This window comes from Melanerpes formicivorus, unplaced genomic scaffold, assembly GCF_026170545.1.
Source record: "Melanerpes formicivorus ecotype bairdi unplaced genomic scaffold, bMelFor1.0.p_v2 SCAF_1, whole genome shotgun sequence".
Lineage (NCBI taxonomy): Eukaryota > Metazoa > Chordata > Aves > Piciformes > Picidae > Melanerpes > Melanerpes formicivorus.
The window spans coordinates 50,104,183-50,117,682 of record NW_027142353.1 but is presented as its reverse complement, the minus strand read 5'-3'; the positions used below and the strand labels follow the sequence as shown (position 1 = coordinate 50,117,682).

General features: G+C 35.8%; 1 protein-coding gene across 12 annotated transcripts in view; it reads left to right on the top strand.

The window, feature by feature from the left end:
- Positions 1–13,500, top strand: part of NBEA (neurobeachin) — a 505,074-nt gene that overhangs the window by 419,128 nt on the left and 72,446 nt on the right. For all 12 annotated transcript variants that reach the window (XM_068142943.1, XM_068142938.1, XM_068142931.1 and 9 more), the window contains 2 exons: positions 440–552; positions 10,373–10,513. In XM_068142943.1, coding sequence (XP_067999044.1) covers positions 440–552; positions 10,373–10,513 — 254 coding nt within the window. The remainder of the gene's footprint in view (positions 1–439; positions 553–10,372; positions 10,514–13,500) is intronic.

The window sequence follows — 13,500 nt, the reverse complement described above, 5'->3', positions numbered from 1 at the left end:
TATGGGGAATGATGGATTAATATGGTTTATCAAAGATAGACCTAGATTTGCAAACTTCAAATTTAGCTCCTTGCTGTTTGGAGTTTCGTTTAATCTTTGCCAGCTAATGATGCCATGTACAGCTTCAAGGAAGATAATAGTGTAGTGGGTTTAAATTTCAACATTCATGGTATGAACATAGCTTCATGGAAGTATGGTAGCATATGGTGCATTGTAGTTGATCTTGAAAGATCCTGTGATCTTTATATTATGCTGATTTCTGTGCTGCCTTCTGATTCAAGATACGTGCATCAAACAACTACTTTTGTCTGAAAGTTTTATACCTGTCCAGTGGTAGAAATTTGGAACATGATGCAAAAAAAAGTAACCACCAGGTTGTTTTTCAGCGGGAGAAGTGGACATTATTTACTAATTCTTATAACATTTTCTTTCTTAATAGGACGAACATACAATGATCTGAACCAATACCCTGTATTTCCATGGGTACTAACAAACTATGAATCTGAGGAGTTAGACCTGACTCTTCCAGGCAACTTCAGAGATCTTTCAAAGGTATGCTTCAATTCTGTTAAAGAGACTCAGCCAGCCCATTTAAGAAGAGATTTTGTTTTATATGTATAGTCCAGTTACTTAGGTCTTTATTGTAAAGTCAGAAAAGTCTGAAATAGACTTTTCTATTTTACAATCACTTTATACTGAATCTTTACAGTATGCTGCTTCCATGTCACTGACTGATCTGGTTCAAAACCTTCACCTCTTCTGTTCCTTCTTACGAATCACAAGTGCATCAGACCACTTCATCTCACTAATTATCTCAGTTGGTTTGTGAAAGCTGATCCTTTGGAAACAAAAAACTTGGACTAGTTTTTCACTCTGTTTTGCAGTGACTAGATGAGCAGCATTTTGGTTTAATAATTTTTCAGTAAAGAAGCATTTTGTATTTTATACCCTGGAGTATCTAGTCCCTATCATTATTTGTGGATTTTTTTTTTTATCCTCCAACCATTCTCAGGCAGTTAATGCATTGTAATAACACAGTCCCCAGTATTTGTTTCTCTTAATGACATCAGACTGCCATCTATACCCAACTCTGGTACTTGGAAGGTGTCAACAGGCTGGCAAGTGTGTCCCAGCCAAGCATAGCACAAACATATTGAGGGGCTCTACTTTTGGCCAACTGGAATGAAGACAAAAACCAGAGTTTGAAACTTATGGGAAGTATCTTTCCTGGCTCCTATTAACTACGAAAGTGCATCAACTTTCTTACCAGCAAAGGTGGGTAGCCTTGCAACATCTGCAGCATGAGGTTTCTGTTGTCTGGACGTGACAACTTTCTTGCATTTTTGCTGCAGTTCTTCTGCCAGGAGAGAGAATTTACTTGCACTAGTGGTGTGAGGCTCAAAATTACAGGAGGTTGTAATTTGCTGGCTTAAACAATGAGGCTGGAGAGGAGAAAATTATTCCCGAGGCCTTTTCTGCACCCCTTCTGCTGCTGGTCAGGGATGAGAATTCCTGGAATCTCTGAATGCCTGTTATTCTTTCCTCCTCTTCCTTCAAAGTACACATACTGGGTAGCAATGGAGAGATCTCACCCTGGGTATATCACAGTCTCATAACCCTGTTGGAAAAAGTATGCTTGCAGTACCCCCAGATGCATTTTCATCATTCCTGGAAGCCTACTTTTGTGAGACTTCCAAAATAATTTGAGCAGGACTTGATTGCGTAATATCAGATAGAGACACCTATCTTTCCTCTTCCTTTTTTTCCTTAGATAAATAAATATGTAAATGAAAACAAAAGCAAACAAGTTGGTTGAGATTCTGTTTACCTCATGTAAAACTTTCACAATCTAATAGGTATGTTTCACAATGTGTTTTTCAGTTCTGTAACACCACTGTAATCTGTGCCAGGAACAATACAAGAGAATCCACAGACAGTAATTAAATAAAGAACAATGATCATCTTGCCCTGTCTCATTCCATAGCATGTATAAAAATATTTCTGCTTTAGAGTTGTTTATAGTGATAAACCTTTCATTAAGATGCTTACACTTTTCAAAATCTTTTAAACTCATTTATTTCTGGCATTAATAGCACTGCGTGTGGTGAAGTGCAACAAGATTAGGCAGTGTGTCTCGAGTCCTTCATTAGATACTTAGCTTTGGTTGAATCCAAATTTTTATGGTAGCCTATTAAAGTGTGTAATTGCTACAGGAAGTACTGTGATAGTTGAATAGATAGGTTTTCCTCATGAGTTAGTTAAGACTCATTATGGAATTAGCGCTTGTAGAGCTTATTAAGTATCACTGCACTTTGCTCCTAGTAGTGCTCTCCCTTGAAAGGAAATGTAAAATCAAGTCCCTGGTTATTTATGTTTCTTCAAGAATCCATGCAATGTGCACAGCAGTATTTTGTCTGAAGACCTTTTCTTGCCCAATTTGGTAACTTACTCAAAAGCTACCAGCGGTTTCTTCTGGAAAAGCTAGGTTTTTGACCTCTAGTAAAAAAACCTACACAGAACTAGTTAAGGCAAATGGCCTTTCCTTTCTGGCAATATCTGGGATGCGTTTATAAATGGATGTGTGGGAAAACACATCTGGGATCTGTAAAGTGTTGTGGGATCCCTCAGAATAAAAAGGATATAATTGTAAATTTTTTTCCCAATGTTTATTATAATAACATCTGATAGATTTCACAATTATTTTAAAATGAAAAATAGATTTATGATTTTATCTTTTTTTTGTAAAAGGCAGTTAATATGAAATACATTACTTTGTGAATTTGGGCTGTTATGCATTACTTGCATCCTGTTTCAATTTCTACATTACCAGTAAAAGTCTTCAAAATCAGAATGTATCTGAAATATTTCCGTGACAATTCTGTTTTCATTTTTTATATTGTCCTGTATCTGTAAGCCAGCCCCTTCTTTCCTTGTTAGGGAGGTGAATCTTGAGCCTAGTGCTTAAAAGCAGGAGTTAGTGATTTATTGTTCACATTAATGAACCAGGGTGTGCTATCAAGCCTCAGCCAGACCTCTGGGGCAGACACACACTGTATCCTTTCCATGAGGAGCCACTTCCTTCTGTCAGATTTCACCCTGCAATGGAGAAATGTTCCTGCAGATTGGATGGCAAATCAGAACCTCCGGCTAAGCTCTTGATGACTAAAATCTCCCTTGTCACTTCCTGACCCTCTATCTTCCTGCAAGTTTCCCCTTCTTGGGTTTCACAACACCTCTCTCTTTAATATTTAGCAATTAATACCACTCAGTCTTTTGAAACTACTTAGAACTGTAATGGCATTTACATATATGGTAAAAGCCCACAAAAGCAATTAACTGAATAGAGAAGCCATCAATGATTTTAAATAGTTTTGGTAGTTAAATGTAGCTGCTATATGTAAATTCTATTTTTTTTTTTTTTTAAATTACTTTATGCATTATTGCACAAGGTTCATACAAAGCTCTGGAGTCAGTTATGATAATTATGAATTTTTTTTAAACTTTGATTCCTATGCTCAAAAGTGGTACATCACTTTTGCAATATCACAAGTCCTAAGTGCATATACAACAAATGCAATGTGTAAATGAAATTAGATATATTTGGCTTGCTTATGTTGTCAGTCAAAGCATGAAATATATGCTTTTTGCATTTACCTCAGACTTAATTACTTACATTTCTGCAGAGCCATCTTGAACATGTAACTTGCCCTTTCTTTACGTTCCATTTAATTCTGGCTCCATGTAGTGTTCCCTATCGTATTACTTCTACATTCAGTTGTTGGTTGTTCTCTCAGATCAATTATATTTAAATATTAGTCTAAAAATTCTTCTGCCCTTTTTTCTTTGAAGTGTTTGGAAATTCCTCTGTTAAGGCTTTCTTTGTTTTCTTTTACATAAGATTTAAAGCCAGGGCCTATGGGCATGGAAGGTACTGCAACAGTAGGAAATATTGGGTCTCTCATTTGATTAGACAGTGTAGGCTCAAGTTTTATTCATTACATATACGAGGTTAAAGGTTATATTTATTGTTTGACAGGATGAAAAGCTAATGAAAGAGGCTGTCATAGATACGTAGATTATCTTTTCACTATCAAACCACTAGGTGATCTGCTTATTTTCTTCTTTATTGAGATTTCCTTTGGAAGAATGGTATTAAACATTAGTACAGGAAACGTGTATTCAGCCTGTACTGTGCACTGAGGGATTTTGGGTTTCATTACACTTAAAATGTGTTATGGTTTGTTTGTGCCAAATTATATGACTTTTACTCCTAAATTACAGAAAATGCATGTGTTTGACATGCTGCATTGTCCCTGCTCATCAACGTGTAAATGGGAACTTCTCCTCGTTTACTTTCAGTCCTGCATACTGTTAAATAAAATTATTTCTCCACCAGGCAAAGTAATACTAATATTGACATATGTATGAGACATCACACACCCATTCATTGAGTGAAAAAAATTATATTTTGTTAATATAGAAGGTGTTTGACTGATGGGTGGTGATAAGCATAACCACTTTTCCTTATTACTGTGCCATTTCAAGAAAAGGAAGTGATAAAGCCCCAAGGCTTCTAAATGTAATAATGCAAATGAATGCATCAAAGTGTGAATATTTCAAGGCAAACCACACTTAATACTTCCAAAAAATGTGAGTTGTGGAATGGAGTTTATGGGCTTATGAAGAACCAGTTTCACTGGAGAATACCTTAAACTTCTCTGTTTTCCACGCACAACTCTACCATCAGAAGAAAGATTAGTTTGATTCTTGCTTGGTTTAAACTGCACAACTAAATATTTTCTTGCCTCAAATAAGAAGTTCATTTGACTCTGGTACTTTCAGTCTGCCAGAACTGTTATATTTGATAATGTTGATAATGATATACTGCAGAAAACTGTTGAATTTGAATAAAACCAGAGTTTAGTTGAAACCTTAAAGTACCATCCTAAAATGTCCTACTTAAATGTTATTGTTCAGTGGGATTTAAAATAAAAAAGCAAGCAGACAGAATAATCTCAGGCTATATTCACCCAGAGTAAAAAAAAAAACCCACCAAAATAATAAAAAAGGAAAGAAAAAAAGGGGGAAAAAAAAAATAAACAGATAAGGTAGCTGCTGCATCAATTAGAGTCAAGATAAACAGAGTATTTCAGTGGCTGCATAAATAGGATGTTACATTCAGTTTTGCCCTCATGAGAGAATGTAGTTTTATTGAGATAGCTGGCAAACCAGTAAATATTACATGAGCTAACATAACATGTCCAGTGGATATAAACACGAGATGTATTGACAATACACAGGTTCAAAGGCCAGATGTCTAAAGAGATTAGCCAGATAAAGAAGAATGGCATGAATAGCAGTATATTTTCAGTGTGAAAGTAAATACTTACATTATTTTTCAATGGAAAAAGAAGCATAAAATAAATCTAAACAGCAGCTTTTAGTACATCAGCAGTGAAATGTCTGAATAGGCATTGTCATACGGTGAGTTGTTGTGCTTGGTTGGAGTGAAGAATATATTATAAAACCATTTTAAGGAAAGTTAATATTATTTGATATATGTCCTTACAGAGGGCTTTTTTAATAGATAGACAAACTGAGTGTTTGGGAAAAGCATTTTATAAACCATCAACGTAACTTTTTATTTAATGCTCAGAACAATTTGTTTGACTCAAATTCAATTTCTGTACTGCTCTTATGGTTAAGGTACTGGACTGAGACATAGTACATAGATTGAGCTTTTCTTTTTTATTGTTTGCTCAAGTCATTTTAGCTAGTTTACACAGCAGTAGAATTTCACTCAAGTGGAAATAAAGTAATTTTTTTCCATTATGTGAAGATAGAGAGACTGATCTGTAAATAAAATTTATCTCCAGTTTATAGACATGGTCTCAGATTAAAAGCTTAGTAGTTGAATTTCTGGACTGAGAACAGCACTGTAACGCTATAGAAAAGTGACCAAAACTCTATATACTCATACTTCTTGTGAAATACGAGAGAACTTGCTGTCTAACAGAACATATGCCTCATGAGAGTAAAACTAGGTTCATTACTAGCTTGTACAGAAAGGCTTTACAGAAAATGTATGTCTTTACCAAAGGATTCATGTTACCATTTCTTTGGATAACAGCATTCTACCACACAGACATTCAAAAACTACCAAGGAGCTCAGGGCAGAGCTCTCTGAATTTACTCCCTGCTGTTTTATTTACAGAAATTTTCATTTTCAGAAAATGCCTGCTTCTTTGGTACACAAAAGCTTATCTACTTGCAGTTAAACAAGTTTTTTAATTATACAACAACAAAAAAGAGAGATTAGAGTACTTCCTGTGTGCAATTTAATGTGTATGGTTTCCTACATAAGGGGAGACTTAAGTTCTAGCTATTAATGTGAAGAGAAGGGGTTCACATAGGGTTCTCTATTACTGCACAGAAGAGGAGAAAAAAGGGATCAGATATTCCTTGTATTTCTTTGCCACAGGCCAGAGAAAATTGAGTTGACACTGAATCAGAAGCTGCAGAGTTGTATGAGCATGGGCAGCTCCCAGCTCTTCTCTCTGTGAAGTGCTGCATTGAGACAGCTGCACTACTTCTGAGATTCCAGTTGTCATCTCTGCGTAAATGGTGCCATGTTTGCATGCCAACTCCTCTAGAGCTAGCTCAGGGATTTCTAGCCCAGCATTGTGTTGCAAGCTATAGTCATACCTAAGCAGTTTCATAGAATCATTTAGGCTGGAAAAGACATTTAAGATTGAGTCCAGCTGTAAACCTTAGCACTGCCAAGTCCACCACAACCTTATCGCTCAGTGCCATGTCTACGCATTTTGCATACCTCCAGGAATGATGACTCAACCAGCTCCCTGGGCAGCCTTTTCCATTGCTTGACAACCCTTTCAGTGAGGAAATATTTTGTAATATCCAGTCTGAACCTGCCCTGGCACAACTTGAGGCTGTTTTCTCTTGTTCCTTGGATGAAGAGACTGACATCTATCTTTCTATAACCTTCTTATTCAACCAAGCCATACTTAACTAATCAAATTCGATTGTCCTGGCAATGAAAATGAAACATCAGCGGTGTAAGAGATGTGAAGCACATACAAAATTTTCCTTAGTCTGGAGGCCTACCATTCTAACAGCTAGCTGGGTCTGACTCGGTGGTGCCAAAACCTCTGAAAGGCCTGCCACCATAGCAGAGGCACACGTGCTGTAGCATATCTTGCTCCTTATGCATTTAAATCCAAATTCAATCATTCCAGTCCAGTTTACCTGGCAACACTACAAATCTTTGTGGAATGACAGAAATGAACCCATATCTCCTGAATTACAGGCTACCATCCAGATCACTATTTCATCCAATCCAGGATCTGTCCCAAGATATCAGTGTGAGACTTTTTAGCTGAAGACAAGCTCTACCTCACCTCTTCATTTCTGTCATCCCTTTTCTCTGGGGCAAGGAAGGGTAATTCCCAGCAAAGATTCTTCCCAGAGATTTTCATATGATTATTTCCATACTATGGAAGAAGAAAGATGACTCTCATGGTATTTCACTAAGAGTCCATTTTATTCAGCAAATATTTTGTGCATTTCAGCATTTTTCTTCAAATGAATCCTAAAGTAATTGAAAGAAAAATGGATTCTGACTCTGAAAAGAATATTGATGGGGATGAAGTTAATCTTCAGAATCCAGCTTTTTGGGTTTATCATTTAATAAACTGAACATGTGTCTTCTGAAAGTAGATTATTTTAGCTACTTGTGCTGGCATTTTTACATGAAAATGGGGATGTAGCATTTTACAACATTATATCTTTATCTTTTAAATTGAAATAACACTTCTCTCTGAAGAAGCTAGAAAATGATGGTGTGCTTGCATTACTGGTTTATGTGACTTCAGAAAATTTTTGTCAAGTTCTTGAGAGAAAGTACCTTTTTTATTAAATACATACATATATATATAAACGAAAGTTTTTTAGAAGTTATTTAAAAGTATGGGTTAGACTATCATTAATATTTTCTAGTCTATAAAATAAAATGCCTTGTTATTATCTTTGAGCATCACAGTTGTTACTACCATAATCAATTTACAATGAAGAATGGAAACACAAAGCTTATTTGATGAAAGACATCTGAGCAATTTCAAATATATTTTGAAGAGCCTGGAATTCTGTTTTTCAGTCTTGCATTAATCACTGTATCTCTTCTGTACTGTGCCTTCAAACATATATGTGCAATCATATTGTGACAGATGACACCTCTGTCTTTCATAGCCTCCGAATTCACTGTAACATCAGGTAAAACGAACCTTGACAGTGGACAGAAGAGATAATCCTAGGGTGTTTTTCCATTACAAAATACTTTCTCACTGATTTGTCTGCCATTTTGTGTTTCCTTCTCAGAGGGAATTATTGCTTTAGCTTTTGAAATGTGCAGTTGAAGACTGGAATTTACTCTGCCAGAGAAGTAGATGCACAGTACCTTAGTGAGGGCAGTATCAGCAGGTCCCATGCAGTCCTCAAAGCAACCCAGAGTCCTGATATGGTTTAGCAAAGTGAGCATACATCTGCACAGTTTATCAGTCTAATAGAGAAAGAATGTCTTTTAATGAATTACTTTTTCACAGAAGTGGCTGAACAATGATTTTTATATATTGGCAAGTTACAGGGTATAATAATGCCAGCGTGTTTCCTTACAGTGGCAGGATGTGTAATGAAACTGAGTATAACAAAAATGCAAACGCATATTTCTTTCTTTTCTTAGTACTTGAAAAACAAGGCTGGAAAGCTCATACTTCATTTTCAAGAATTTCTTGTGAGGTCTTGCAATGCAGTCTGTACCAGATAACACTGGTCCATGGGGATTACTCACACATTTTACACCTATGAGAAAGCTATAAACATTACCAAGGCACAGCAAAGTATGAAGCATCCATAGTGTTTCATGTGAAAAACTACTGAAATCATAATGTTTTAAAATATGTGTTCATCAAAGACTGCTATGTAAATCAAGTTCTAATATGTAAAAATGGAAAACATATTGTCCTATGTCAGTCTTGTAACAGCCGTCTCAAAAAACGTAGTACTGCTGAAGGAATGAAATACTTGGAGCTTAAAAATGGTTCAGTTACACACACAGTGTTGTGAAATACACTGATTTGACTTTGTGTGGGAATTTCCATAGCAGATGACTTTGGATTTTAACTCAGTAGAAAAGCTATGCAGTGGAATGAAATGCGAGAATACCTGTTAGCGTTTTCAGAAGGGTCAAAGTCCTTAAGAATATGTTTTCCTGTTGTAATTCTCTTAGTAACATCAATTCTAACTCTTAATTTTTGTTTAATACAAATCAAGTAATCATTTAAAATTATAGTCAGTTTGACAGTTATTTGGTGTGGGGAATAAATTGTGCTCTCCTCTAACTATTAAACTATGTGCGTTTGGTTAATTTTACTATGGAAGATAAAATCTGAGGATTCTTTGCAGATAGTTAATAAATACTCTCTACTATCTCAACTAGAAAAGCAGATGTAAGATCATGTATACTTACTACAACATTTTAGTTACTTTATGTTCTATTTTTGTTATCCCAGTGACTTTTGTATGACATGATAACAAACACATTTTACCATAAAAACTCCCATGATAGACTGTGTCAAAAAAAAACCCCAAACACCACAGAAAAGCATGTATACCCTAATTAGATATGTCAAAGCCAACAGTTCCTACTACTGTCTTGAAGTTTCTTTTGTTTTCCACCTAATCTGTATAGATTGTCTGTTAAGTATGCTTAGAATGGACTTTGAATTCATGAATAATTTCCAAATTCTATTGGTTTAAATTACAAAGCTTGTTTGTTTTGTTCAATCACAAGTACATCCAGTCCTCCAGTATTTCTGCTTAGGATCACCAGACACCATCAGCAGTTCCACGTGAAATCTTTTCATCATGAACTGTGCATTATAAAGTATCCTGTGTGAGCAAAAGTCAGTTTTCATTAGCTGTGTGATTATGGTGAATGACAGCAACAGAAATATTAGTTTGGCCTCAATGCATTTTAAATGCAGTTTTAGAAGTCTATTTCCAGAACAATGTTACTGAATTAATAGGGAAACAACTCATACTTCAAGAAGGTCTTGAAAGTTTGCAGATGTGGATCAATTATATTTGTCAGGTAAAATAAGGAGTCTCATAAGACCTTCAGCACACAAAACCTTTGAAAAGAAATTCTAAGATTGCAAAAAATCTGAAGGGATTACTAACAGCCCAGAATGTGTTTGGTTGCAGGCTCTCCTATGTACTTAATGCAGAATTAACCTACGACATGTCCGGCATGCTGCTCTTCAGCTGATGTTGTATTTGACCTCTTATGCCTTTGCAGCCTATTGGTGCTTTGAACCCAAAGAGAGCAGTCTTCTATGCAGAACGGTATGAGACATGGGAAGATGATCAGACTCCACCTTATCATTACAACACCCACTACTCTACATCTACTTCTACACTGGCTTGGCTTGTTCGTATTGTAAGTATTCCTGCATCCTGGTTTTCAGTAGTATATCTATCTACAGAATCTCTTCTGTCACTTACCACCACTTCTTAAAATGAAAATACCTTTCTAACACAATCTCATTGTTCATCCCTGCCGTAAAACCTCAGAAATTCTCTAGGTATGCTGCATATACACATTTGCAGTGATGAGTAGTCCTTTCAACCCAAATAATCTGAGATATATTTAGAAGCAAAATTGTGGTGCTGTGAGAACACATATGATAAAGAAAATCCATCTAAAACTAAATCCATCTTAAAAAAAGTCTCTAGACAGAAAGTTGCTGTTACTTATATATTCATTTGTTATTTTCAGCTAGAGACAGATATATACAATATTAAAGAAAAACCTTTCCAGAAAAAGCAGATGAAACTCTGACAGATTGAGAGGGGAATTACAGGACTAGTTTTATGTTGAAGCAGGATAGAGTAATATTTTATGCAAATGAAATAGGCTTGTCAATGAATTAATAACGTTTCAGAAATCATAGATTCTAATTTCAAAGTGCTATTTCGGTTCTGCAAACCTCTTGCGTAAATCCTAAACTTAAAATCAGATGTAGAGAAGTGGGACAAACTTCAAAGAATAGATGAATCTGAATTTAGTTTACATGTTAACACAATGATTTAAAAAAAAAATGCAGTGATCACAAGAGACTTAAGGTTTCACACAGAAACATGGATTAATGAAAAATAGTCACTATATAATTACTGGCCTTAAACTACACCCTTCCAACAAAAATCTGTCTCTTAAGGTGCATCCTAAGCATGTTTTGCTCATAATGAAGCAAAGCAGAGCTGCAGAAAAGCTTGACATCTGAGTTTTCACTCATCTCAGCTTCTCTTAGATGTGTCCTGTTTTTCTGCTTGGAAGGGAAGAGTTCACGTGTCTATGAGTTCAGGATATAATTCTTGTTAACCAATGGGAAACTAAATGTTGATTACACTCCTATATGGGGTGATCACTGTTCTCCTTTTAAAAGTTGCTAAATTATTCATGTACTGTGACTACATTTTATGGTTCACATGTTCTTCTTCATTGCCTTAAAGTGTATTAAAATCAGTGGGTTTATTTGCATGTTTTTCTATTAATTTTGGCTGCTCTTCAACAATAGATTCTCTCTTGCTAGTTGGCGAATGCCTAGGTCTGAAAGTCTGCTTATAGACTAAATGTACAACACACTAAGGACTGTTCATTTCCTGTATTAAGCTAATTCTGTGTCATTTTTACTACTGTTGTTCATGTAATACTGTAGATGTTCTTGCTCTTTTTCTATTCAGCCCTAAAGTAGTGAGAGGACAAAGGTTCTGCCTTGATGGCCTTGCAGTGTAGATGTGACAAATTATGTTTGTTGGAGCAGAAAATATATATGAGAAGAAGAAGAAGAAGAAAAGGAAGAGCAGTACTTACCAGGGAAGAGATTGCTTATGGCTAGAAGGTGAAAACATGAGGACACACCTAGATAGGCATTAAAAAAAATTCTTTAAATAAGAGTCACCAGTGAAGAAAAGCAATCATTAGCAGAAGGAGACAACAAAAGTAAGAGGGAGACAGACATAGGGGAAGATTAAAGCTCGGAGAAAGGAAAAAGGAGATAAGGTGATGAGACTAAGCTTGCATATGGAAACCCAAAATAAAACTTTGAAAATAAGTGTGTATAGAGACTGGAAAAGATTATAGCTATGGGGATTATAGAGTCATAGTGACTTAGAGAAGTATTTTTGGCTACAAAATAAAGGGTTAAAATCCTAAGGGAGAAGATTATGCCAGTGAAATTAATAAATAAGGCTAAGTTAGATTTCTGGAAGCTAAAGTAGAACTTCTTGCTCATGAAGTTCTTGAGCTAGTGTGTGAGTTTGTGAAGAAGACTGTGTAAGAACATTTTATAAAAGGTAAATTGCAGCCTAGTTCAGGAAGAGAAGGTGCAGTCTGAGATGCAGAGATTCAGGGCAAAAAGCAATATTTTAAGAGTTTGGAGAAGATTCATGCGAAGGGATGTATTACAGCAGAGCTTTTGGTAGTATCACAAAATGAGACTGAAAGAGAAGAATGGAAAGTAAAATCATGGGAGAAGAGTGTGCAGACCATGGTTTAGTCACGAGGTCTGTGGTGACAGGTTTGACTTGATAATCTCTGAGGTCTCTTCCAACCTTGGTGATTCTGTGACCAAAGACTAAGAGAAAAGAGAAAGAAAAAAGAGGGAAATAAAGAGGGAAACAAACAAGCAAGCAAACAAACAAAAAGCTATTACAAAAAACATACTGGGAATGAGATAGCCAACACAGAAGCAGAACAAAAGAGTACAGAGCAAGAGGGGTCCAGGGGAGAACCTCCATGCCTAGACCTTTGTTTTGGAGGAAACAGTACTTGCAGTAGGTAAGGAAATTTCAGCCACCCTGAAGTGGGTATGTATTGAGCTGTGTATATGCCACAAAACCTTAAAATATTTTTGAATTTTTTACTTTGACAGGTGCAGTCTGGTTCCTGTCATTCTCTTCAGAACACTGATTGCAGTATAATATTTCTAAGTCAAAAATAATAATATTATTTTTTTGTTCTTTTGCCTTTCATTGTGCTTCACAGGAGTATAATCTGTAACAAAAGCTCTGAGATGCTAATGTGTTTTCAAAGCTTCAGATAAGATCAGATAACTACTTTACAGAGACATATCTGAAAGTCAACCTTATTTATTGTTCAGTCAGGTTAGTAATGCTGATAAAACTACCAGAGAACATCATGATTTATATAATATTACCTTTCCCTCTTTTGAGGTGTTACTGAAATCAAACCACAGTTAAGCAGTTTTGTACATTACACATCTTTAAATCTGAACCCAAGAAATTCTTCTTGCTCCATAGGAGCCAACATTACCAACAGGTTTGCTCCGGCAAGCAGAATGAAAGGTTTTCTGGAAAGGGATTCACTGTTCTGTTGAGTTAGTTCCATTTTTGCATAAACTAAAT